The sequence below is a fragment of the Numida meleagris genome, chromosome 1 (genome assembly GCF_002078875.1).
Source record: "Numida meleagris isolate 19003 breed g44 Domestic line chromosome 1, NumMel1.0, whole genome shotgun sequence".
Taxonomy (NCBI): domain Eukaryota; kingdom Metazoa; phylum Chordata; class Aves; order Galliformes; family Numididae; genus Numida; species Numida meleagris.
This window is the reverse complement of record NC_034409.1, coordinates 119494412-119522182: the sequence shown is the minus strand read 5'-3', so window position 1 is coordinate 119522182 and position 27771 is coordinate 119494412. Positions and strand designations below refer to the sequence as shown.

The 27771-nt window shown below is 43.1% G+C and overlaps 1 protein-coding gene across 1 annotated transcript; it reads left to right on the top strand.

The window, feature by feature from the left end:
• On the top strand, positions 2542 to 25860 carry GRPR (gastrin releasing peptide receptor). The gene is made up of 3 exons (XM_021385055.1): positions 2542 to 3538; positions 21397 to 21748; positions 24951 to 25860. The coding sequence occupies exons 1-3, from the start codon at positions 3120 to 3122 to the stop codon at positions 25341 to 25343; spliced, it is 1164 nt and encodes a 387-aa protein (XP_021240730.1). The 5' UTR covers positions 2542 to 3119; the 3' UTR covers positions 25344 to 25860.

Below are 27771 nucleotides of genomic sequence, written 5' to 3'. Positions count from 1 at the left end.
CCTTTTTTCTGCATGTGCATGAAGGTTACCCCTGGTGAAACATGGGTAATGGTGCTTATCTTCCTTTGGAGAGAGACTTGGGAGCTTGAAGTGAGTTCTCTAGCAGAGGTGCCTATGCTCGTAGAAATGCCCAAACGTTTTGCTTGTTCAGGGAAGACGAAAGAATTTATAATATACAAAACATCTCATTATGAAATATGCATATGCAAATTATGTAGAGACAAAAACATCTCTGGGAAACATCCTCAGTTACTTATGGGAATGTTTGTAGGCAGTCTGAATAAAGCCTGTGTTCTACACGTCGGTAGCAGGCACGTAACTCGAAGGAGTCTACTAAGTCTGACATAAACAATGAATGTTTTTATAATTTAAACTATATTCCAGGTTTCACAGGATCTGCTGGGTTTTTTAGGGGTTTAGTTTCTTCCTTTTCTGCGTGTCTTTTCAATTTCTCATTCTCAACGGCCAAAAACGTCCTAAAACCAGAAACCTGGGTTTATCAATTGCAAAAACTAGCAATATGTAACTTTAGATTTGAAAAGCATCCTGAAACAAAGGAAATCCCCTCACAAAGGTGAAGTGAATCCCCTCAGAGATCACAAGAACGTCTTCTATCACTGGTGGAGACGCCTGGGACATAGACTGACCTACATGCACTCACCTCAAAAGAGGAGTAGCATGAGCACCACAGTCTGCTGGAAGATAGCAAGTGGTTCCAGCAGTGCTTTCCCTTTCCTGGCTTTGTTCCTTCCACTATGTAACAGTATGAAAGATTTCGGTGTAGAACCATTTAAACTGTGATGAATCGTGACTTATTGGCTCTGTTAGAGTGTTTTTGGCAAATGCACCTTTTTATTGTCCATCTGGAAGATTAAAGCCTAGTAGCATTGAGAGCTGGAGCTGTTAAGGCTCTCAGCGACAGATTTACAGATCCCAGAGGTTACCATTCATTTCAGGGCAGAAAGGGATTGTAGGAAGTGGCCAGACATGGGGATCCATCAGGATTACATCGAGTGGCTTCTCCCTCTGTTCCAGCAACATTAATTCTACTTTATCACAAAGCTTGGAAATCAAAGAGGAGCTCCTCTGATCAATCTCTCAACAAACCTGGGGGAGCTGGGAGAGGTGTTCCCACCACACACTGTGGCCAGACTGCTTTGGTAGCCGCATGATGTCTCCCCGTGCCTTTGGTGTGTCCTGATGTGCTGAACACCACGGTGCCTCTGGCTGGGCTCTGATCCACCTGGCAGCCTGCAACAAGCTGGTCCCAACCCACCAAAATGTTTCCACCTGTGGATGTGCAGCAGGCAGCACCGGTGTTTTCTAATGGTGATATGTTTTTAAAAGCAGACTTTTGCCTGAAAGGAATAGCAGAAAATCTGGCTTCTTTTCTTCCCTGGAGCTCTCAGCACAGCGCTCTCTCAGGTACTCAGTTTGAAAACATGTGTTTTCCACCTACTTAAAGTTAAGGGTACACATAAGTCCTTTGTTGACTGAGAGTGAACAGCGGCGAAGCAGCTGAAAACACTGACCTGGGTCACAAGAAAGAGGCAGGAAAACAGTTCCCAAAGTCTCCCTTCTACGATCCCATTCTGAGACATGGCTCTCAAGTGCTATATGATATTTTCCAGATCACATTCTGGACTATTTCTTTTCTCAACAAACGGCTGGTCACACTTTTATTTGTCTGGTGTCTGATTCGAATCACCTCCCCCCTCACTCCCAAGCCATTGATGAAACACTCTTTGATTGCAAAAGTGAGCAGTTGCACAGGGAAATGTAAATCACAGCTTCATTTAATTCTGCAGGCCGGTTTCCAAATTATCTGTATTTCTCTGCAGTCCTGAAAGTCCTTGTATATAACCAGAAATCGCCTATTGGTTATAAAGCAGTAAAGCATCAGTGCTGTTACAACTTAAGTAAGTTCTGAGAAAGCATTTTCAGACCGCTACAAGCTGAGTAAGTTTGTCTCTGCTGCATTATTTGTAGCTGTGGGTGTGGCGGGTGCCCCCTAAATAGAGATGATTGCACCAAAGGGTAAACTTTGTCCTTTGTTGCTGTTGCCTCCAAATTAAAACATAAAGCGCGCAGAGTTCAGGCTTCCTCGGCTAACTGCAGGTGCACAGTGCTAACACTCATTTGCTTATCTTAACTGTATTGCTGATTTTATCTTAATTGGCTTTATTCAGTTCATTTGCCCTGGGGGATGAATTTGGCTCCTTATCATTACACACCTTCACTGGAACAATGAATACCAGAGTGCAAACAAAGTGCGATCTCATTTAAGAAGGCAGAATTGCTTTCCTGATCGCATCATCCACGGAAGAAATAAGTAAAGCTTTGGTTGAGGCGATGACCCTCACCTCACGAGGTGTCAGCGTGCAGATTTATTTATTTATTTATTCATCTAAAGAGTTAACGGAGATTTTCTTTCCCCGCGTCGCTCCTACCAGGCAGTGATGGGATCGTCCAGTAGGTGGCTGGCATTCCCCGGCGCTGCCGGCGGCTCCCGCGGAATGACTGCGCTGGTGTCAGCCAGCCCGCTCTCATCGTGGGAAGCCGGGGGGGAATTGACGTCCGGAAGATCCTGCCTATAGGATCCGAGCCGTCGGAGGAGAAGTGCTTTTCCCTCACTTTAAATCCGGCCGTGGAGTGCAAGCGCTGAGAGCTGGGGAATGCAGCGTGACGGCTGCTATCAAAAGTTCTTGCTGGTCGTAATTCCTTCATTTCTGACTCTGTTCTGCTCGGCAGAGCTGAAGCTGGAAATATAGCTAGCCTTCTTGTTGAAAATGCCTCCCACTGACCGGCCTTTGGGTGTGATAACCGGTCTGCCAGAGCTGAGGAGCAGCTAACAACAAGGCAAGGCAATGAAGAAAATGCAAGTTTTGGGATTCAAACTCTGCTAGAGGATGTTCTCCTTTCGATTTACAGAAGCAGTTCTGTTGAGCAATGTGCGGTGGCTTTTTGTTCTCTTTATTTTCGATATGTGTCACCAGGTGATATGACTTTTAAACTGTTACGACTGCTTAAAGCAACCAAGCAGCGGCAACATTTAAGGAAAAAAAAATATTTGAGGATTTTCAAAGCAAGTTGTCTTCTGAAAAGAGGAAAGTAGGGCAATGGCATCTGGAGAGTGCCTGCTGCTGGACCTGGAAACAGATAACTTCATCCTATACAACATCTCTGCCAACCAGAGCGCAAATCTGTCCATCCTCAGCGACGAGTGGTTCTACCCAGCCTTCCTCTACGCCATCCCCACCATCTACGGGATCATCATTTTGATAGGCCTTATCGGCAACATCACTTTGATTAAGATCTTCTGTACTGTGAAATCCATGAGAAACGTCCCCAATTTGTTCATCTCCAGCCTGGCTCTGGGAGACCTGCTGCTGTTAGTGACCTGTGTGCCTGTGGATGCCAGCAGGTACCTTGCTGATGAGTGGCTGTTTGGCAGGATCGGATGTAAGCTCATCCCCTTCATACAGCTCACTTCTGTAGGGGTGTCCGTCTTCACTCTCACTGCTCTCTCAGCTGACAGGTAAGCTCGCTGCTGCAGCCTTGATTCTGTAAAATGCACAATTATGAACTGATATTTTCAGGTCACATTGCTCGAAAGTGGCATTTTTAATCTAACATTGGACAAAGAACAACTTCACTTAATTTCTGGAGGTTATGAGCACAAAACTTGAAGAGTTTTGTGAATGCAGGTTACTTTTTCTAGGTTAAACTAGCTGTTCGTGCAGTTTAGCAAATAGACCAACTTAATTAAAAGAACACCAAGAGTGAGTGAAGCACAGAGAGAGAGAGCAACCATTCATGAGGGAATCTCTACTAATAGATAGCTCTGCCAAAAAGATAATTGATCCATATTTCATGAAGTGTAAAGGCACTGGAACAGCAATTTGAAGTGTAGTTAGAATCAATTGTTTCTAGTGTCTTGTTTCCTTAAGGCTAATCACAAATGAGGCAATATTTCATGAAATATGTTGAAAGTATTCAAATGAAGATGCCTGAAGTCAGGCATCTCAGTTTGCTGCAGTCAGTACATTTCCCTCTATTAATTGTTTTACCGCTTGCTCAGTTATAATTGGTCTGCACTCTTGGTTTGGAAACTTTGTCTTCCAATAATGTTTGGTGAAAATAACATGCAGTAGCTATACTGCTTTAGAAAAAAAGTTTGACTTCTGCAGGTGATACACTTCTAATAATCCATCTCTGTTTTGGATTTCTGTGAGCATTTGTAAAATTATCTCAGAGCATTTGGAATTAAATTCAAAAGACTTTGAATCTCTACATCATTTTAAAGCATTAAGCCTTCCTTTCTGAAAAGAATGTGGGTACTTATTGGACTGTTGTCTTTTATAGGAGCTCCTGTGCCCGTCAGAAAGGCCAGGACGTCTTGCTTCTAGTTTTTAATAATTCAGAAGAGACTGTGGAATACATTGTGACTATGTTAAACATAAGAAATCTCACAGAGGTACTAATATTTCTGGTGAGAGAGATCCTTACAGTTTTGTTCTGCTCAAAAAGTCCTGGGGACAGCTTCTGAGTCACAAAGAAGTGGAAATAGCCTTGCCTTAAGCAGTGCCTTGCGTGCTGTGATGTCTCTCTCCTCTCAGCCTTCTACTTTAAAATAACAGGCACCTTATGCTCAGTTTTTGGGGTAGTTTCAATATACTGTATGGGGTTTCAGTGAAAACAGATCACTGTGTTTCAGAGACAGAGAACAGCCAATGAGCTTTCTAGCCATAGCAGCTCAACTCCTCCATGATAATGTATAAAAATAATACCGTCCGCCCCAATAGCAGATGACAAACATGCCAACGTGCAGATAAAAGTCTTCAGACCATTTACTGTGAAAGTGTTGGCAAAATGGGAAAGCTGCATAAACTCTCAAGTGAAGAGTCACCTACACTTTGTGACAGCTGGAACCTCACCTGCTCTGAAGAAAATCATAGGAAAACAATAAGTATTTCTCCAGGAAACTCATCTTTCCAAAGGAGTCCTCTAAGATGTTCTAAAAAGTGTCAGGAAAAGAGAAATGTGTCATTAAGGAGATTATATCAGAGAGATTTGCTGTCTGATCGTGTGCTACATAAGGTAAATATTGCAAATACTTTTACTGAGCAGCACATCAGTGGTGTTTTTTACATGAAATGAGTCAGCAACACAAGAAAGAGCAGCTGTGGAAGTGTGGGTTTTGGTGACTTTAAATTCTCAACTTCAGCTTAATCTGAATCCTGTTTACCATCATGGTGCACTGGTAAAAAAAAAAAAAAAGTTTCAGCATTTTTTCATGCCACTTGGCCATAAGAAAATAGTCATGTGTGTGAAAGATGACTTTGTGTTCCCATTTTCAAGTGACCATTTTACTATCTTTGAGTGCATTTGTTGTCCAGTTAGAAGGAGATAATAAAAATCCTGCCTTTATTAGATCTATGAATCTTAACTGCTGTGCACTGAACCACAAATGGGTCTTATCTGTGTTTACTGAAGCCTTTGTTTTGTTACATTAACAGCAGTGCTGGCATAATTTTCTTAAAGAATAATTCAGTCTAAATTTTGTCAGCTCACATATCACTATTCTATTTTTATTTTCTGAAAACTCTCACCCTGAACTCTGAGACCCAATATTAATCATGTCAGAATCATTAAGAAAATAAAATGTACAGGGAAAACTTCCAAGACGTGAGTTGGCTGTGAGCAGCATGGTGATGCCTGCCTGGGTGCCTGGAGAGACCATCAGCCCTGGGGCAAAGAGGTGCTGACCCTGGGGCCTGGAGCAGTTCCATAGCAGACCACTTCTGAGGTCAGATGTGACCTTGCAAGTGGGGTGCTGGGCAGCTCAACCCTGCAGGAAAATGTCTGCAGAAGCCAACAGGTACGGTGATGAGACCAGAGCAGAAGGAGGACTCAGGAGACCAGCACGTGACACTGTTCAGACACAGCTCATTTCCCTTGGCTTTTTCTGTCTGAAGCATGGAGCCCCTCCAGGGTAGTCAGCAAGATGTCCCTGGTCCATGGGGAAAGATATCTTCAGAGACAAGTTGAACCACTGTGTTGTGATCTCTTCCTCTTTCTTTGGGTGCAGAGGAAGCATGGAATAGATGCCTATGTGTGAGATGGCTAGAGACTTGCCATCTCTGAAATCAGAAATGTGTAAAGAAAGGTCTGGAGTGTGATACTACTGTGTTCCCAAAGAGGTAACCTTTGAAACACAGTATGAAAATCACTGGGTAGATGTGCTGAGCAGATATGCTATGGGGGAGAGGGGTGAGACGAATATGCTAGATGTTTCCACAATGGCACAAGCCATCTTGGTTGCTTTGGATCCCCTTCTGAAGATGAGGGTCCCAGTTTTAGTACACTGTGCTCAGCCCACGCCATGGGTTGAAGGATGTACCTTCCTGAGGTAGACATTTGATCTTTCCATCTCCACTTTATCACGCGTTAGGCAGGGTCAGTAACACCAAATCTATCATCTCCTGGCGACTGCAGAGGCTGAGTTCAGTGCCAGCCTCCATCACAGAGCACCCACAGCAGCTCAGTGGTTTGACCAGCCACGACCCAGAGGTTATGCAGAGGATTGGTTGCTCATTTGCAAACTTTTCTCAATGAAAACTCTGGCTGCATTTACAGGAGCAGTGGGAGCTGCCTGCAGGACTTTTCCTTTGAGCCTGGCAAATTCACCAAGCAGCCTGGGCAGGGTTAAGGCCTGTGGTTTGCTTACAGCTGCCCTCCAGGAGCAAGAAGGCAACAGGGCTAAGCAACAAAGCAAGGAAACAAGTAGTTACGCTTGCGTATGCAGGTCTGTGTGCTTTAGAAGGGCTTCAGATGATGCTGGCAGGGGAATGACATCTGTCTGAGCATCTCTTCTGCACTGTCAGGGCAGCAGATTTCTGTAGCTGCTCGCCCCCCTGCAAAGAGGGAACATGAGTCAGCTGCCTGCCCTCCTCCCGGGTGTAAAGGGAGTTACAGAGGTGCACAAGCAGTCACACCTGGGCTGCAAGCCCAGGCAGGAAAGCTGGCTCAGCAAGTGGCAGGAAATTAAGGAAAATCTTTGCACGGTAAGAGGAAAAGCAGCCCATTTAATTACCCTTGTCATGGGAGATGTCTCTATTTAATTGACTGTTTCTCACATGACTGACAGAGTTTAGACATTTGCATTTAAATTACCCAAGCTGTCAGGCACCGATCATACTTGCCCAACTGTTTCACTGAGATAGTAGAAAAATCGAAATGCCACAGTGTTCACGCGGTGAAGTGTGTAAAGCATAACTGGAGTTTTCAAGTGGCATCTTTACTTTAAGCACCTCCGATTATCCAGATTTTAGTGCTGGAAAACTGCAGGAATACCTGCTGCCCCAAGCTGCTGCTAGGCACTCAGCGGGGAGAGTGGCATTTAGCATGGGGAGACACGTGGGATGGCATTGCAAACTGATGTCAGGTGGTACACCTTGCTGAGACAAGCTGCAGGCAGCAGGAGTTGCAGTAGTGGGGGAATCTCCAGGACCTGAAATGAGGACAATAGTAACAATAACCACTTTTGGAAATGTTAGCCTCAGTGCTGGGATCCAGGGATGGATGCTGGGTTGCAGAGGTGCTTCCCACTGCCCTGCGTACCTAGGATGTACGAGTTCAGAGTAACTAATGGTTCTGAACTCGTACATCAGTTTGTTTATGTAAGAAATAAAAACCCATGCAGCCCTTTCCCTGAAAAAATAAACCAAAACAAACAGTGGTGGAAGGGAAGAAACAGATTCAGGATTTCTAGAAAGACGTTTCTGAATATTCAAAATCTTTGCTTGTGGACTCATCCTTTTTCTGCTTTGGATGACTCCAGCTCCCACCTTTGATAATCTGTACAATTCCAGAGAAGGAGTAGTGTCTATACGGAAGGCCATTTGTTCTATTTATATCTCCACAAAAAGGAGATTAGACATGCCACCCTAGAATAAAGCTATGGAAAGCAAAACTGATTTCCTGTTGTTGATAGGATGAGAGGTAAAGGCCTTAAGTTGCACCAGGGGAGATTCAGGTTCAATATTAGAAAATATTTCTTCTCAGAAAGAGTGGCGAGATGTTGGAACAGGCTGTCCAGGGAAATGGTGGAGTCACCATCCCTGGAGGTGTTCAGGAAACATGTAGATGTGGCACTGAGGGACATGGTTAGTGGGCACGGTGTGATGGGTTGATGGTTGGACTAGATGATCTTTTTGGTCTTTTCCAACTCTAATGATTCCATGACTCTATATTTGGGGCAATTTACTTGTGTTGTAGTTCATTGTGCAGCCTTAGGATGGCTGAGAAAGTAACTCTCTGAGTGACCAAGACAACCCCTAGTCTGGTCAATGCAAATATGGAGAATGATGCCCCTACACGCACATTTTGACCATGGATGTGATCTTACCCAGTACATTAGTCCTTCCAAACCAGGGAGGAATCCCTGAAGGGCTTTGGTGCCATCTGCAAGCCTTCCCTCTCAGTGAAGCACTGGGAGGCACCGCTGGATCCATGCTGCTGGCATGGTGGCTCTGCCACTGTTCTTCCTGTGCTGATGGCAGAAGGTACACTCAGAGACACAGAGACACATGTATTGTCCAGATGTGAAGTCCTCAGTACAGGAGAGACTTAGACCTGTCAGAGAGCATCCAGAGGAGGGCCACAAAAATGATCCAAGTGATGGAACACCTTTCCTATGAAAACAGGCTGAGAGAGCTGATGCTGTTCAACCTGGAGAAGAGAAGGCTGCAAGGTGACCTGATAGTGGCTTTTTAGTATCTAAAGGGAGGCTACAGGAAAGAAGGGGACAGACTCTTTAGCACGGTCTGTGGTGATAGGACAAAGGAAAATGGTTTCAAGCTCAAAGAAGGTAGATTTAGTTTAGATATAAGAAAAAAGTCTTTTACTTTGAGGGTGGTGAGGCACTGGAACAGGTTGCCTAGAGATGTGGCTGATGCCCCGTCCCTGGAGACTTTCAAGACCAGGCTGGATCAGGTCCTGGGCAGCCTGATCTAGCTGTGGTGTCCCTGTTCATTGCAGGGGAGTTGGACAAGCTGTCCTTTAAAGGTCCCTTCCAACTATTCTATGATTCTATCTCTTTCATCCAGTTCACTAAGTCTTAGATCCTGTGTTGCTGGCCACTGTGTCAATACAGTATAAACGCTGTCAACACCCTTGTTTTTAGCTCTCATTTCCTAAGCTCCTGCATCCATCTGTACCAAGAGAAACAGATCAACAGCACAAACTTTCTGACTATCTTGATTAGCCGGAGCAGATGGCTGAAACACAATATATGCAATTCTATAGCCAGGAATTAGAGCTCTCGTTCATATCAGTGAACTGGCACACAAATCCGAGGATAGAATCAGTAATAATGTGTTGGAGAGTGCCAACATTTAAGCAATAAAGAGGAAGAAAATTTGGATTACCTATTGTTTACATTTCAGTAAAATTTGAAATCCCCAATCAGTTGTCATGGTCTCACAATACGAGGTGCTGTACGCACTCTTAGCAAGGAGAGCAACTAGTCACAGAGAATGTGCCATCAGCTTTCCCATCAGCATAGGCATTTGTACTTGGTGTTCAGACTTGGAAAATAGCCTTGCCAAAAAGACCAGAAGAGAGTTCAATTGAAAAAGCTGGCCTGTGTAGTGAAGTGAAACATCCTACAGCTGCTTTGCTTGCAATAACCTATTTTCTTTTTATTTGAAAAGTGTCTTGAGAGTGAACCCAGATCCCCCATGGATTGCGTCTCACAAGCTCCACACCCACATGCATAGTTCACTCACACCACGTGGGTCACCAGGGGTCGTGAGGTCCTGTCCGAGCTTGTCTCTGCAACAGGCTCTTTGCTTTGCCCCTGTACCATCTGATCAATTCAAACAGGGAATTTCAGTGTCCTGAAACCAGCCTGCGCCTTGGGCAGAAATGCAGGTGATACCTGGACCCCTGCAGCAGTGGGGCACCATGAGGCATCTGACGCTACCCAATTTTTGTGCTGTAGAGAAAAGGCAGAAAGCTGGAGTCACTTATGGGAAATTACCTTCCCAACCCCAGGCAGGGGATCACTTGAACCAGAATGCAAAAATCTGCCAAGCATAAAAGTGAAAAGCACTGCCAGATCTCTGCCCGTCCTGTCCTTGCTTGCCCTCTTCCTATAAACTTTGCAGCACCGTAGGAAGGCAGGACAGAAAACAGCACCATGGCATCCAGAGAGCCAAAACTATTTCTTTGTACCTCCAAACAGCTCTGAAGCATGAGATTTAGTTGTGGCTGGTCAAATGATGGAAGAGAGCCATAGAGGCGGATGCTGGGCCAGCACTGATAGCTCCAGCCAACCAGTTCAGCTGCTCTTCTTGCCCCTACCAGCGCACAGAGGCTTCTGCACATATAATAGCATTTGGATTAAAACAGATCATCTCAGTGACACTGCAGAACTTTCTAATTATTCTAACTAAATGTGCCCTTTCCCTGTCATTGCTCTCCAGTATTGATATTCTCACTGCTTAGAAATTGTCATATTTCAAATATAAATTTGTCTGACTTCTCACCATTGTGCCTTTCTCAGTAGGATGGAAATATCCCTTACTCCTGCTTATTTTCTTATCTGAAAATACCTTCATGGGATGGTGATCAAGGCTTCTTGGGAGCCATCATTCAGCTAGACTATTTTAAAGCTATGTTCTCTAATTCCATCTCCTTTACACAGACTATTCAAAATGCTTCCTGGTGTTTGACATAGAATCACATAATTATAGAATCATAGATTCACTAGATCATTGAATCATAGAATGGTTTGGATTAGAAGGGACCTTAAAGCCCTGGTGGGCTGCTCCCTACCAGCTCAGGCTGCCCAGGGCCCTATCCAACCAGGTCTTGAATGCCTCCAGGGATTGGGCATCCACATTCTTCTTAAAAGCATGTAGTACCACAGAAAGATCATTCAGCACACTCCTATAGTGGTGGAGGCACCAAAGACACAATCACTTCCATGATACTATTAACAACCTAACTAATAACAACAGTCAAAGATAGTAGAGGACCAGTTAGCCCCAACGTAGAACTGGAAGTTCATAAGGAGGAGGTGGCCTCCAATGGCATTTGTCATTGCCAAGGCCACAGAAAGGACATACACATCATATAAGCATAACTCGCAGCTTTATACTCTCTAGCTCATGTGCTGATTGCACTAAAGCCTTGACACCATGAGAATGGTGTCGGACACTTCATTTTGTCAGGTGAAAAAGAACACTCTAAAGTCTTGTCTTCTCTTCCCTTGAAAGATTCTCATTCTCTCTTTTTTTTTTTTTTTTTTTGCCATAATCTACTCATTTGAGTGTTATATATGCTGTTTTGCACTTGTAGGAGTTAAAATGGCTTCTGTTAGACTGTGGCTGTTTATCCCAATGACTCTGAAATATTTCTTTTACAGTCTGGTCAACAGCTCTGCCATCTGCAGACTTTCCCAGCAGAGGTTTTATAGTGTGCCCAAGGCACCTGATAAACATAGTAAATAGCACTGCAGCTAGAGCACCTTCTCAGAACCTAGACTAGAAATGGCTCCACTTACTGTTACCTTCCTACTGGCATATTTGGGGACCCACTGGGATGACTGGTCTTTACACCCCCACTGGCTGCAGCTCTCCTGTCCTCAGCCAGTACATCCATTTTTAACCCTTGTTCCATGGAGCATGGCAGGGATTGCAATGGCGTGAGGGAGGGAGGGAGCACAATGTAAACCAGTACTTCAGTTCTTGGAAATTTCTCCAGTTTTTCAAGATTTGTAAAAAATTCTTGCGCCAGTTTTTTGCAGGCTCATTCCTTTAATACTCCTGGGTATAAATTATTCAGGCGTGCTGGTGTGAAAATGTTTTATGCTAGCTGATGTTGGCTCACATCTTCTTTAATACAGCTGGTGACTTTTCTGCTACACCTATAGCTCTGCACACATGCTGCGAACACCTCCTACACATTTGGTCTTAAATGCCCAGTGATTTCCTCTCACCCTGTCTCCATCAGTGTTTATATCTTCACCACTTAATGATTTTTTTTGTTTCTGATATATTTAAAAATGTGCATTTGTCTGTCACACAGTGACCTTTGATATTTTGTTGGCTCCTCCAGCTTTCCTTATCAGACACCGATGTTTTCAAACTCCAATATTTGCTGTCATTTACTTTTGCTTTTTTTCCCATCTGCTCTATATTGATTTTTTTTAATTACTTCTTTGAGGTTTTAGTGCAACTCCTCATTCTCTCTCACTCAGGAGTTTTTTGCCCTTAACAGTTTTCTCAGGGCAAGGTGGGGGGTGAAGAGGAAGGCTGGGGGTCAGCTACTGATATATCATTAGTATTGCCCACTTTACATTTTCATTCCCAGTCTGTTGTACTGACAACTGCTTTTACAGCCAGGAAGCCTGCTTCTCTCTTTTTTTTTTTTTTGTTCTTTTTCCACAAGACAAAGATAAGCACACTATGGCTGCTATAGGGTCAGGAGCTGTTAGTTTGTATAGGTCAGTTATGTGCTCTACTTTCTCTGTCAGAACAAGGTGCAATATTGATTCATTGCACATCACAAGCAGGACTTGTGGAGTTGAGAAACTGCCGTTTTTAGAAACTTCCATGAAATTCTGTGGCTGGAACAGATGGATATCCAGCAATTACCCCATATATATATATATATTTAAGAGGCTTTACTTTAGGTTATCTTTTATGCTTCTGGGAGAAATAAGGCTGATTGGGACCAGGGTTTCATTTGGAGGCTTGACTGAGCCTCAGGGAAAATATATCCTAGGCGCAAAGGGGTCTTTATAAGAAGGACAGCATTACCCACGGGACACTCACTATTTTCTTCAGTGATCTTTACATCCATTGTTTTCCATATGTATAGTTAATTTTTGAAAGGCTTTGTGCTCTAGACTGTCATGATTAGGAATAACACAGTCATTATTAAATGGTTAGTATGTACATTTTCCTACTTGCAAGTCCTGTAAAATACTTCATCCTGTTGTTGATCTCAGTCATTCCTGGATTGAAATTCCCATTCATCCAGATTTCGGACTGATGTAATAGTTCATAGGTATATGGATTGAAATTTGAACACTAAAAAGTAAGAACTACGCCACTTCCATCACTGCATGTTGTTTCTTTCCATTTAAATATAATTAATAGGAAGAGATGGAAAATAGATTGTACCTGACAATGCATGTAAGACATCAGTGATGTCTTTGTGCCCATGGGCAATTTACTAAAGTTTTTAATAATAGGTGTTCACCCAGCAGTCATGCATAATAATGATAATTTTACTAAGTAAACAGAAAGGAGATAGACCTGAAGTAGGTTTCCAGAATGTGTTGATGGCTTGGACAGTCCAGAAATGTTGTGGGTTTCTACAATTATTTAACTTCAGAACTATAAATATTCATAGTATTCATGGTGGAAACAATAAGAAGGTTTGGGCCATTACATTTCTCATAAACTTCTTCTAGTATTTATTAAGACTTTTTCATTGTTTTCAGAGTCAAACTTTACTCTCAAGAAGGCTCCACATGCTTCATTTGTGCAGCCTTTGCGTAGCATCAACTTTTTCTCTTTTGCTTGAGTCTTTTTACATGGTAATTGAGCCAGTCCTTCATTTAATGTGAGAAAATCAATAATGCAATACTAGCAGAAAATAATTGCAGATTTTCAATAAGGTTTTCATTCAGCCTATTTGTAGGCCAAGACTAGATCAAGGTGCACATGGTAAGCTTAAAAATGGGAACAGATGAACTGTGAACTGTGCAAGTTTTCTCCCTCTTTGAGTTAAAGGTGGGAACAGAAGAAATACAGGGATGTGCTAAGAGGCAGATCTTCTGTCTCCCAACATTACAATAGTAATTGGTTGCAATTTCAGAAGCTCATTTTGTAGAGCTGGGAAGAACTCAATGTTTTAACTTTAGAGCAATTTACATGACTATTTTTGTAAAGCTTTGGTCCATTCCAACTAATCCTTGCTTTTTATTGAAGTTTTAGGTTCACATTTGCCCAGCTTCTCAAAAGAGAGCTTATTTTAAACAGATCCAAAAGTTTGTAAGTGGCTTTCTGCCTTCAGAGAAAAACCTGAAAGTGGGTCTGAAATACAGCAAATCTTTCTGTCAGCCTGCTGCAGTGTAGTTGGCAATGAAGCAGAAGCCAGCCCGGTTTTTGAAAGTTCACTGGAACAATTTTCCATGCATTTCTTTCTTAAACCACTATGAAAATTCAGGAGTAGGAGCCAAGAGCTTTTCATAGAAACAGTTTCAATAGCATAATGGGTGATGCTATTTAGAGACAAAGTTCCTTGACTATAAGGTACACTTGCCAGCCTGTTTTGTATGGGCACTGTCCCATATCCCCTTAGGGAGGATGTGGAGGACTATTTTCTCTTCATATATTTTTTTGCAAGTATACTTGCAGAGTAACAAGGTCCTGCTGCATGCAGTATGACTTCATATTTGCCTCAGAGTGGATATCACCAGGAACACCTCCTGCAGTCACTCACCTGTATGAAGAGCTGTCTGTGCTGCCATGAGGGAGGGAGGTTTCTCCCCCACTACCACTGGAACACTGGTATTAGTTTTAGTTGCTCACATAAGGGAAGGGGGAGAAGCATTTAAACAAGTCAATCATAGAAGAGGAAAGCAAGCTAATGCTGCTACAGCACCATCTTCTCCACACAGCATGAAGTCACCTCCCTAAAAAGAAAGTGAGACGTAAGGCGCTAAATTAATTTAAAATCCAAAGGAAGCCTCCAATTTTCCTCCTGTGATTTTGTTGGTTTAATTTAATTTTTGTAGCTGTTGTAGCAGGCAGCAAGTAAATTCACAGAATCACAGAATCACAGATTACTTTGAGTTGGAAGAGACCCACAAGGATCATCAAGTCCAACTCCTGGCTCCACACAGGACCATCAAAAATTCAAACCCTGTTTCTGAGAGCACTGTCCAAACTCTTCTTGAACTCTGGCACTGGGGGCTGTGCCCACTGCCCTGGGCAGCCTGTTCCATGCCCACCACCCTCTGGTGAAGAAATTTTTCTTAATTGGTGAAGGTGGAGAGAAAAAAACATGAAGGATGCACTGGAGGTGACATTTTGGGGATAAGATCCTTACTCCTTTGGTGTGAGAGAAAAAGCAGTCCTTCATATCTGCATGTTTAGGAATATACAGGCAACATGACTTCGAGGGCAAAAGCTACTCATACTTCAGCTGGTGTGCATTTTCTTGTCTCAGCTGTGGAGCACAGAGATGGCTAGCATATTTTGTGCTAGCAGAGAAGCTGCACTGAGGAAACCCTAACATCTATTTGGAACCTTACCTGTCTTTTTCATGATAAAGCTCTTTCTGTGTTTAAATTTGAACTTGTGGCTTTGGGACTAAGTGTACGGCATTAACCAATGTTTGCATAGTCAAAGTTTTAGACTACATTACGTGGTGTTATCATCGGTAACATTATTACTAACACAAGGATAATGACACCATATTTCAGTTTCTTTGACTTATTAACCTCAGTGGGAAAGGTACTTACCACTGAAAAATCTAGTGCAAGTGCGCATTTTGGTGGTTTATTGTCACTTCAGTAGTCTCAGTTGTGAGAAAAAAATGTTCAAGGAGCTCATAAGAGATCCTGAGTCACATATAAAATATTTTTCAGTACTGTATGGAGAGGCACACACTGGCACAGTTTTAAATTCTGGCTGTTAAAGTAAATTCACAAAAGTAAAAAATTGGATTGTTGGGATTATATTAAGAAATGACCATGGATTATATGTCATTGAATTCTTGCAGTAAATATGCTGTACCAGGCCAGCTTTCATTTTCAAAGTACCATTGGCCCAAACCTCTGCCATTCCCATCTGGTGGAGATGTCATTTTGTAGTAAGAAGTGATGGATTTGCACAAGCCCTTTCTGTAGCTTGGGTCACTGTGCTGAAGCAGCCCTCTGACCCGGCTCCTCCTGGAGGCCTGAAGGCAGAACTGGAGAAGAGGGACAGTTGAGAGGATTGCACATCAAGGTGAGTTCTCACAGCACCTCGTGGACTGCTAACAATCTGCTGGATTCATACAAATTGGTGATCACTCTGGCAAAAACTCCGACCTACTATTTTTGAGGCTATCCTATGATTGTATTAATTGCATTTCAGGGAGTCTCATATGTAATTTCTGTGTGTGGGCTGAAACTGAGACCATGAGACACAGGGACATGCTTGCAACCATCCTGGGCAGAAGGTCATTGGTACCTCCTGTGCCAGGCAAGCTGCTGCTGAGCAAGCACAGTGGGAAGAGACAGGTTCAAAGACTGAGCAGTAGTAAAGGTCACTATCTCTTTCTTATTTCCTATGAGATCGGCAGCCCAGTAATTTTTGCCTGAGTCTTTTGACAGCTGGAGAGATTGGAGCTGACACAGATTCTTAACTGCCATTTTTTATTCAACTGAATCTTCAGAAGGCATACTTTTCCTTTTAAGTTTTGGCCTTTGTTACGAGGCATGAGTCATAGTTTTGGATTTTAATATCTTTCAAGAATTATTTTAAAAGTGCATGGAGGAAGGACTACACTGAAAAAGAGTAGTATCATATCATTCAGAAACTGAATGTGAAAGCAAGCAGAGGTGATAAATACATGACCATGACTACATTTACTGCAGACAAACTGAGATTTTGATTACATTACTCAAATGTTGTATTTTAAGTATGGGAAAGTTAAGTACCTTAAACTTACTCCAAGGTTTAGCCATCTAAAATAAGTGATGAAACTTACAATCTTACAGCCTGGTCTCTGCTTACAGAAAGCAGAAACAAGGGCAACTCTAGAGGACTGCCATCCCATTCTTCTCAGGTACCTATTTCTGAACTGAAGGAATTATCTCCAGAATTGCCTTTTTCTCTCCACTGACTATAAGAGGCACCTAGGTTTATGTCCTGCCCTGGGGCAGCTGTAGTAGTTGAGATGCATGGCACCTCCATGGTCTAATGCAGACACAGAGAAATTGATTTGATTTATTCAGCTCCAGTTGGCCCTCATATCTCAGCTTCTTACCCTCAGTCTGTTCTTTTCTTAGGAGACAAAATAGCATGCTATAAGGAGTTAAAAAAGGAAAAGGATCTAGGGGTATTAGTTGACAGCCAGCTGAACACAAGCTAGCAGAAGCAGGGAGGTTATCGTCCCTCTGTACTCGGCACTGGTGAGGCCACACCTCAAGTATGTGTGTTCAGTGTTGTGCCCTGAGAAAGACAAGAAAGACACTGAGGCCCTGGAGCGTGTCCAGAGAAGGACAACAAAACTGGTGAGGGGTCTGGAGCACAAGTCTTATGGGGAGTGGCTGAGGCAGATGGGATTGTTCAGTCTGAAGAAGAGAAGGCTCTTGGGAGAGACCTCATCGTTCTGTACAACTCCTGAAAGGAGACTGTGGTGAGGTGAGGGTCGACCTCTTCTCCCAGATAACAGCAATAGGATGAGAGGGAATCGCCTCAAGTTGCACCAGGGGAGGTTCAGGTTGGATGTTAGGAAACATTTCTTCTCAGGAGGAGCGGTGAGGCAGTGACACAGGCTACCCAGGAAGGTGGTGGTGTCATTGCCCATCAAGAAATCATCAAGAAATGCGTAGGTGTGGCACTGAGGGACGTGGTTATTGGGCATGGTGTGATGGGTTCGTACTTTGACTAGATGATCTTTCTGGTCTTTTCCAACCTTAATGATTCTATGAAAAGACATTTGTTGGAGATGTAAACGGCACATGTTAGCTGTTTCTCCTGTGTCAAACGGCAGCCCACCTCAGAAAACTGGAAGTGTTCCAGAGACGATAAGCTCCTGTGATGCTGACCCCAGCCGATCTGACTGTGCAAAGCAGGAAAATGGTCCTCAGTACTCTGACAGAGAACTTGGCCACCATCATGTCCAGACAGCACAAAACCCACTACCAGTGGGAGAGAAGTGGTGTCTGCAGGACAGGAGAGAGTCCTGCTCTCAATTGCACAGGACTGGTCATTTAGCAGGAAATATAACAGCCACCAGGACTTTCTCTGGGCTTGGGGTTTTTTTGTTGTTTGAGAATTTGGGCATGCAACTGATATAAAGCTGATAGGGGACAAGAAAAGACTATCTCACTGAAAAAGAGAAACAGCAATGGACAAAGTTGTGGAAAAGTTCAGAATAACATTTGATAAATCAGCTGAAAAGATGGAGTCTGAAAAATAGGTCTAGGTGCTGTTCAAAACCAGTCTACCTTGTTGCATTTCTTAAAAATTTGCAACTAGATTATAAAATTCAGGGTTGACTCTAGCATGTAAATTGTGTGGAAAACTCACAAAGGAGTTTCTGAGCCCCCCTCAGAACCCCACCAGGAGGAGCACTCAACACAGAAAGATCTTCCAGTATCTTTCAGCACTGGCCTTAGCCCGAGGGGACCAATCACCCATACACAACCGCTCTGTGCCCTCAAATAGAGCAACCCTCTGCAGCCACTGTCCAGAACCAAAGCTGAGGTGGGAAAGCAGAACTGATGAAACACAACCTGGGGAGGCACCCATTGACTTGTCTGCATGGCAGCTGGAAATGAAGGCTCCCACCAGATCAGTACCAAGGAATTAAACATTAATACTCAGATGAACACAGTCACTGAAGATTTCTGAATAAGTTAGTCCACCACAAAAAATGTCATGGAGATAGTCAGCAAAATAATTTGATTCAATCTTCAGGCTCCAAAGGAAACATGCACCTGTGTTCCTACATCTGACAATCTACAACTTCAAAACCTGCTTTTTCTAGCTTTGTTTTTCCTGCTTCATCTTTTTGTGGTTTTGACCTCATGATTTGCCTCTACAGAGAGCCCTTTACAAGTAAAAAGTCTCTCACATCTTCTTTTATATCTGTCGTAGCAGGCTTTATAAAATATACTAAATGCCTGATTATCAGTGCCAGCATTCCTAGCCATTTTTAATTATGTTCTTTCAAAATTATATTGTTTGGAAATGACATCTCCAATTAAAATGTACTAATAACTTGAAATGGATCAATTTTCTGTCTCTCTTCAATCTATTAATGTTAATAGAAATTTAACAGACTCTATCTTTCTCTGTATGCTTCCATTCATTCATGCTGCTGGAAATTAGTACTGGAAAATATTCTCTCAGCTGGCTATATTATCTACAAGAAAATCCCTGAAGTAATTACACTAACATGCCATGTTGATGAACATATAATAAACACCTGCAGAAATAGCTTTGAATTAACTGAATTTATGAATATATCGTAATTTGTTTCCTTTTGCATTTCTGTTATTTAGGCTTTATTGAAGACATTCAGCTAGTGCTTCTGCCAATTTTCTGGTGAAGCAAACTGTAAACTGAGCTGGCTTAGCTGCATTTTTTCAGTAATCTGCCTGGCTTATCCATTTTATAACTGCAACATTTGCAACACCGTATTTGTGTACATGCTGTGGTTTTCTTCACCTGAGATTATGATCTTGGCCTGGAAGATTGTGCTTTTTAGTATGACACCACTTAAATCCTGCCCAGCTTCAGTGTGCAAGTTAAAGAGTGCTAAGCAAGCCTGAAAAATACTATCTGACTACTGTAGCTGCACAGAATCATAGAATCATAGAATTGCTCAGGTTGGAAAAGACCTTCAAGATCATCCAGTCCAACTGCAACCTAACCATACTACCCTAACTCTAACAACCACTGCTAAATCATGTCCCTGAGCACCACATCCAAATGGTTTTTAAAAACATTCAGGGATGGTGACTCAACCACCTCCCTGGGGAGCCTGTTCCAGTGCTTCACAACCCTTTCTGTAAAGAAGTTTTTCCTGATATCCAACCTAAACCTCCCCTGGCACAACTTGAGGCCATTTCCCCTTGTCCTGTCACCTGCCACCAGTGAGAAGACACCAGCCCCGCTCTCGCTGCAATCACCTTTCAGGTATTTGAAGAGAGCAATGAGGTCTCCCCTCAGCCTCCTCTTCCCCAGACTAAACAGCCCCAGTTCCTTTAGTCTCTCCTTGTAGGGCATATTCTCCAAGCCCTTCACCAGCCTTGTTGCCCTTCTTTGGACCTGCTCCAGCACCTCGATGTTCTTTCTGTGCTGAGGCACCCAAAAATGAGGTGGGGCCTCACCAGTGCCAAGTACAGGAGTAGGATTACTTCCCTAGTCCTGCTCACCTCACCATTTCTGATACAGCTATATAGCTATATATGTGTGTGTGTGTGTTTAAATACATGTATATATATATATGTATATCTAGAGTAAGGATGAAGTGGAGGTTTTGATAAGAAGCAGTAAGACAGAAAACTAGTGATGAAAGTGTTTGCAGTCCATTAAAGGAAAAATCATCTACACAAGGCAACTGTGGAACAGCATGGAGAAACACCTGCAGGGGACAAGAAGGGAAAAGGAAAGGGAAAGGGAGTGGAAGAGAAATAGGGAAAGGGAAAGGGAACCTACAAAGATTGAGTCCAACTGCCTGACTACCTCACGGCTAACCAAAAGTTAAAGTGTATTAATGAGAGTATTGCACAGATGCCCCTTGAACACTGACAGGTATGGGACATCAACCACCTCACTGGGAAGTCTGTGCTGGTGTGTGACGGTCCACAATGTAAATGTAAATACCAGTATATATGTTCTTTTCTGTGTTTGTATGTACATAAATATAAATGCATACGTAAATATATATGTATGGTATAAAATACACATACACAGAAGTATGATGATTCTGTAATTCTATGTAGACACATACACATACAAGTACATACACAGAGGGAAAGAGTAGGTATATTGAACAGGATTTTGCTTCTAACTAGAAGTTGAATACATGTTTGTCCTGTAAATAAGGCAATTACCCAGTTAAATCACTGCAGAACATCATACTTGCTACCTCTGCTACACACTTTCTAGCTTGAGAAAGCATCGCATTTTGCTTACAGAAGGCCAACATACAGCACAAAATGAAATGTGTGGCAAAATCTACAAACTCAGTAACCCATCCAGTTTCCTTCAAGAGGATCTTTCATTGAGGTGTAAACTGCTGTAATGCTTTTCAAGAGAAGTCTATGTTTGCACACCTTATCTTAACACTATTTGGACATATACATATTAACGTCATGCAGCACTGTGCTTTGTCAGGCGAATAACAAATTAAATGAACTCAGAACCAATACGCATGAAAGTGGATGGACTCAGAACAGGTGGCACTGGTTAAAAATGAGAAATCTTTTGAAAATAGCAAAATTTAAAAATGTAAGTTTTCAGTCTTGAGTAATTTTTTTTTTCTATTTAGAAAGTATCTGTGAAGTCTGAGCAAAAATACAGTGATTTAGTTTTATAAATGGTCAGTGTTGATGTCAATAAATAATTTTTCTCTCTTTTTTCTTCTTAGGTATAAAGCTATAGTAAGACCAATGGAGATCCAAGCGTCCCATGCACTGATGAAAATTTGTGTGAGAGCTGCTATAATCTGGATTGCATCCATGCTGCTTGCCATCCCTGAAGCAGTGTTTTCAGATTTACACCCTTTCCATGACAAAGGGACTAATAAAACCTTCATCAGCTGTGCTCCTTACCCTCATTCTGATGGGCTGCATCCCAAAATCCACTCGATGGCATCATTTCTGATCTTTTATATCATTCCTCTGTCTGTCATTTCAGTATATTATTATTTTATTGCTAAGAATTTGATCCGGAGTGCTTACAACATCCCTGTGGAAGGAAACGTGCACGTAAGGAAACAGGTAGAGACTTCACTTTCTTCAAAAATCCACAATTCCCATGAACCAGTAAAGAGAGATCACATAGGGAAATTTACACTACCACAAGCTGAAGCTGCTGTGCTAATTTTAATAGATTTGGGGCAAAAAGAATTAAAAATATTGTCATAAACTATGTCACAACAATAATCTAATTTTCATAAGTTCAGAGACTTTGGCAGGGCAGTAACCATGGCACAGCAGAGGACTCATGACAAAGTCTGGGAAGGTATTAACTAGGATGCAGGAGAAGGGACAGAGCTGGTGGTGGTGTTGTGAAGTTGAAGCTGAGGGGTAACAGAGCAGAAAATTTCTCAGAGTTTCTGTATCATAAAGGGCCTAGGAGAAGGACTTGCTCCATTAAGTAGTCCTTCTTCATGTAGAAGGAAATGTTGGCTTTTCAGGACTGAAATGGGACGCAGTAATGGGATTGCATCTGCATTGTGTTGTGCCATGCTGGGGAAAAAATACAGGCTGGAGGTGGACTGGAAGAGTGGAGGCAGGAGAACCGTAACAGACAGAGGGTGATAAGGAGGGAGGACAGAGTAGGATGGTGAGATGTCCTAGCAGTTGTGCTGAAGTTATACATCTTGTAGAGGGTGTGATCTTTGCAGTGTTGCAATCCAGGCTGAAATCTCAGGAAAGAAGGAGAAGTCCAACTTCTTTCCCTGAAACCTTTCATTTATTGTATTTCTCCTTCTAAAAATGCCTCTTTCTCTGTGGTCTCCAGAGGGGATTGTTGGTCAGAAAAGTCATCCCATTTGTTACATGCCCTCTAATAATCCAGAGTGGTCAGTCTTCCAGTCTAATAGGTGGTATCCTCAACTTTCACCTTAAGACTGATCTGATTTACATATGTGGGACATTTGCTCTGGACTAATGCAGACTCTTAACCTTCCCTTTGTACCCTTGAAACCAGGGTTAGCTCTGTTATTGTCACTCATGAGTATTTATTTTTTTAAATTCCCCAAACTATCCCATTGCAGAGCTCAGTCAAGCTGGCTCAGCAGAGACATATTGCAAGTGAGTCTCATGCTCTGGTTGAAAATGTGTTGCTGAAAATTTGTAGATCCTGCACAAAATGAAGTGACTTTGCTAGGATTTGGCCAACTTAAGTCCTGGGTTTCTACTGGAGATTGTTCACTCTTGCCTGCTCCTCTTGTAAGTCTCTAGGGAGAAAAGGAATCATCTCCTGTGGTAAATCCAAATCCAGCATGAGTAACTGAGTGCTTCAGATCACTGCATAACCTGGAATGAATCTGAGCCTTGGGCTTGTCTAAGCAAGAAAGCAACAGCAGGACAATTTGTTTCTGAACAACTTATTTGCCTTGACAGATCCCCTTCCTTTCAACTGAGGGGTTCTTCAACCAAAGCTAAACTGACACAAGCCATTTTTCAACTGAACAAGCGTCCACGTAATTGCATCAGGCTGACATCTCCACCTCAGGATGACATGAAACAATCATCTCATCTCATGTAGCCTTCTGGTGCTGAGGTGAAACAAATGTGTTTTCTGCCCATGAGATGATGTGTGATCTCTGAAACCCTTTTCCCTTTTTCTCTTCTGAATGTGTATAAACCTTTCTTCCCTGCAGATCATTTTTCTGCTGATTTAATGACTGTTTTGATTAGTGACAATAAAGTCAGTAGTAAAAACAGCCCTTTCTCCCTTTAGTTTTGGGGGAAAGGTCTATAGAAAGCAAAAGGCCAGGCTACAGTTTAGCACCACCAGTCCATCATTCCTGTCTTGCTGTGCACTCAGAAGCTATAGGTCTCCATCTGAAACAACTGGTATTGATTTCTTTATTGTGTTGCTTCCTTTCTTTATAGTGCAGATGTGGCCTCAATGGCTCTGTATCAAATTAAAGATACATTTAAAAGAATATATGGCTTAGCCATGCAGAGCCTCTTCTCAAAGGATTTAATTTTCAGCCCACTCTTTGGAGGCATTATCACCTGGTAAATGTTAGTCCTTTCCAAGCACAGTGGCTAATATTCAGTTGGTGCCATTACAGGGGCACAAAATAAAGTCAAAATGGGCACTTCAGGTCTCTCCTGTCTACTCCCTGCTTGCAGCTGTCCTGATCAAAGACAGGACTTTGCCAGCTACTGTTTCTGATCTGCTTGTGCAGCTCAGAAGGTGAGTGAGGATGGAGGGTGGCTGGGGGCCTGGCCTGGCACCGCTGCCTCACCAGGGCAGGAACAAGGGCCATGGGGATGGTGTTGGGGAAAGTTTCAGGCCATTCAGGTTATGCTCAGGTACAAGGAGCAGGTGGCAGCAAATTCCCTGAAATTGTCTGGAAAGAGGCACAGAAATTACCAGACAGGAAAGCATTATGATCCCTGAAAACGTAGCAATGTCGTATCTGCAAATTTCTGTCTGTGCATCCTCTACCAGCAAGCGGTGTAGTCCAGCAGGTGTTTGTGGGTAACTCTGTCCATCCTCTCCTTTTGTGTAACATTTATCATTACCCTGGTGTTTATTAGAAAGAAAGGTATGTTCTTCAGTGGCATTGTTATCTTAGCATGGAGCACTGGTGGACAAAAGAGTACAGTTTACCTCAGCTCTCCTCGGCTGAACAGTACCTTTGAATTGAGTCCAAGCCTGCACATGTAGGCAAAACAAAAGTGTGACTTGTTTGTGTGAAGGTTATACTGCATGCTGGCTGATATCATGAAAGCACCTTCCCCTTGGGTAAATCCAGTTATGTTAAGAGAGGTGATCACACACCTTCTCACCACCTACATCCACCTGCTTCTTTTGGCCTCAGCTCTTCCAACTGAAGTGTCCACATTGCTGCTGCCTCAGTGTTTCTATAAGTGCAGAGTGTCCTCTGTTGACATCTCCAGCTCCTTCAGCCTCTGAACACAGCACTTGGTCTTCAAGGGCTGTGAGCAGTTGGCAGTACATTTGTGTACATATACCACATGGCCTTAAGGGAGAAAGTTCTGCCTCTGTGCTCTGTGAAATATCCCAGTCCCATACTCTGTTAATAACAATACTAATAATATTAATAACACTAATAAGATTTTTTTCTATATAGTGCTTATATCACATTATATATATTATATATGAATAACTAGTGCGGGTATCATCTGATAAGCCCTAAGGTGCAGCACTGGGATAAACAGCTACTTGTCCAAACTAGGGATGTCTACTAACCTGCATCTCTCTTTCTTTTTCCAGATCGAATCCCGTAAACGCCTGGCCAGAACAGTGCTGGTCTTCGTGTGCCTCTTTGCCTTCTGCTGGCTTCCCACTCATATCATCTATTTATACCGGTCCTACCACTACTCAGAGGTGGACACCTCAGTGCTGCACTTCGTTGCCAGCATCTGTGCTCGGATCCTGGCATTCACTAACTCTTGTGTCAATCCATTTGCACTCTATTTGCTCAGCAAGAGCTTTCGGAAACAGTTCAACAACCAGCTGTTCTGCTGTAGAGCTCGCCTCCTCATCCGCTCCCAGAGCATGGCCAGGAGCACTACACGAATGACCTCTCTCAAGAGCACCAACCACTCCCTGGCCACCTTCAGCCTTATCAATGGCAACCATGTCTGCCATGAAGGCTATGTCTAAAACACACAGTTGGGGACAGCTGCATGGCATACCTAGTGCAGCTGCTTGGTTCTGCTTTGTGGGGATGGTAAGTAGTGCAAATATCTGTGCACGTGTGCACACGTGTGTGCAAGGAAGTCTGATGCACTCAGAGAACTTGAGGGAGCTGGGAGCAACCCACATATCCTGGTCTGCAGCATGTCTGGAGCAGCAAGTCATGAGCACCTGCTCGCAACAGTACTTTGGACGGGCTGTGTGGCTTCAAGACCTGATGCTTTTAACAGGAGTGAAGTGAGGGTCTCAAGATCAAATCTAGTTTGCCTATGATGGTTCTTCAGCTCCTTCTGCTCAACACCAAACTCAGACATATTTACAGCAGTGACAAAGACCGTACAAGTCCACAAAATTCATCAGAACAGTTGCATCCAGCAGTTCTTGGCAGGACATTTTTTGACACCAAAATAAATCTTTTTTACTAAGGTAAACACTTCTACAAAAGAGTTCATTGTAGGTCTTTACAGACTTTTCAAGTATTTATTGATATTATGAGTACAGTATTAATTAATGATGTAAAAGATATCAAGAGTTTACTGGGGTATGTTGGTAGCCCCATCTGAAATGAGCATTGTCTTGCACTATGTCAATGTGAAAGCAGTAATGTGAATAAATGTAAGTTGGAATATGTTTACAGTTTTCAAATGTGTACGCTTTTGCCATGTCACAGAGGAGACAGCATGTCATTTTCCAGGCATCACTACTTTGCTCTTCCTGCCTTCAAGATGCGAGATAGTGAACGTGTTCCATCACCTGAGATTGCCACCTTCCAGTTCTTGAAGAGAGCTTATAAATAGGAGGGAGAGTGATTTTTTTTTACATGGGCAATTATTGATAGGACAAAGGGGAATTGTTTTAAACTAAAAGAGAGGAGATTGAAATTAGATGCCAGATGGAGATTTTTCACTCAGAGGGCGGTGAGGTGCTGGCACAGCTGCCCGGAGAAGCTGTGGTGCCCCATCCCTGGAGGCGCTCAAGGCCAGGTTGGATGGGGCCCTGGGCAGCCGGAGCTGGTGGGGGGCAGCCCTGCCCACAGCAGGGGTTGGGGTTCAGTGGGCTTTAAGCTCCCTTCAACCCAAGCCATTCTGTGATTCTATGATTTTGTACCACATAAAGTTTAGCTGGGCCTGGCTAAGGACTAACAGAAAATGAAGCACAGCCATTTATCATGCAGTAGTGCTTTGTGAAACATTCTAGTTCTGCAGTATAAACCATTTGCAACGCAAGGACTGATCTCCAACCCATCGTTTTTTTCCTTCTATCTTCACAGAAATCTGTGGAGACAGAGGGACAGTGCTGGCTGGCAGTCTGGCAAGTCAGGCCTCTTTCTGCAACATACACTCCCAAGCAGATACTGTGCCAGGCACCAGCCATCCTGGAAACAAGAGCACGGAGTTCTGCCGATAACTCTCAAAGCATGTGGGCTATAGGACAGGCAATGAAGCTGCACGTGTGATAAAGCAAGCTGCTGCAAATGAGGCCATAAAGCAATCCCCGTAGCGGAATATTGAGTTTTTAATGGCCCTCATCCTCTTTGACAATGATCCATTTTTTCTTGCCATGGCAAAAGAAAAATGAAATCTGGAAAAACTTTTTGTTAGGCTTTAGATGTGAATGAAGAGTAAGTCATATGTGCAGTGTGATCCCCCTCAGCCTGAGCCCACCTCCTTCCCTGACTGACTGTGTGTCCGTGGCTTTAACTTCACTGGGTTGCATGAGGTCCTCATTTACTGCAGTTTTCAGCAGGATGGTGCTTTCCCTGAGCTCCCACCTGGAGCTCCTGATGGCCAGCCCAATCTGTGATGGCCAGACTGATCTGTGACTGTTTCAGAGAGTTCAGTCAAGATCCCAGCTGCTTATGACATTTCCAAATGGAGAGAGTATCTATCTGGCCTTCGATTTTTTCACTAATATTTTCTTCAGCTGTATAGGAATCTAATCAAAGGAATGGCATGCTTCACCACAGCTGTACTGACAGTGCTGCCTGATGTGCCCTCCTGACCAGGAGCAAACAACAGATTACTCTTGCTTTATGAGAGCCTTCAGTAATTGCTGAATTCATATTTACAAGGGAAAGGAGAAAACACGACTGTGACGTGAACGAATTGCAAACACGGGGAAGAGCTCTGTCTGCGGCTCCCTCAGGGCTGCACTCAATGCAACTACAGTGCCTTGAACACAGCAGTGTTACGAAGACGCAGCACCATGGAATTAAATGGGTGTTGTGGCTTTCAGAGCTAGTGACTCCTCTGAGGAAATGAAAGAGAGGGTTTTGGCTCTTATCTGGAAAGTGCTTTCCAAAAATGCAGCTGCAGGTGTCCGCACAGACGCGCCATTGCTTCATTTCCTTGGTATTCCTTTTCTTCCCATTGTTTTCAGAGTTGATGATAGGCAA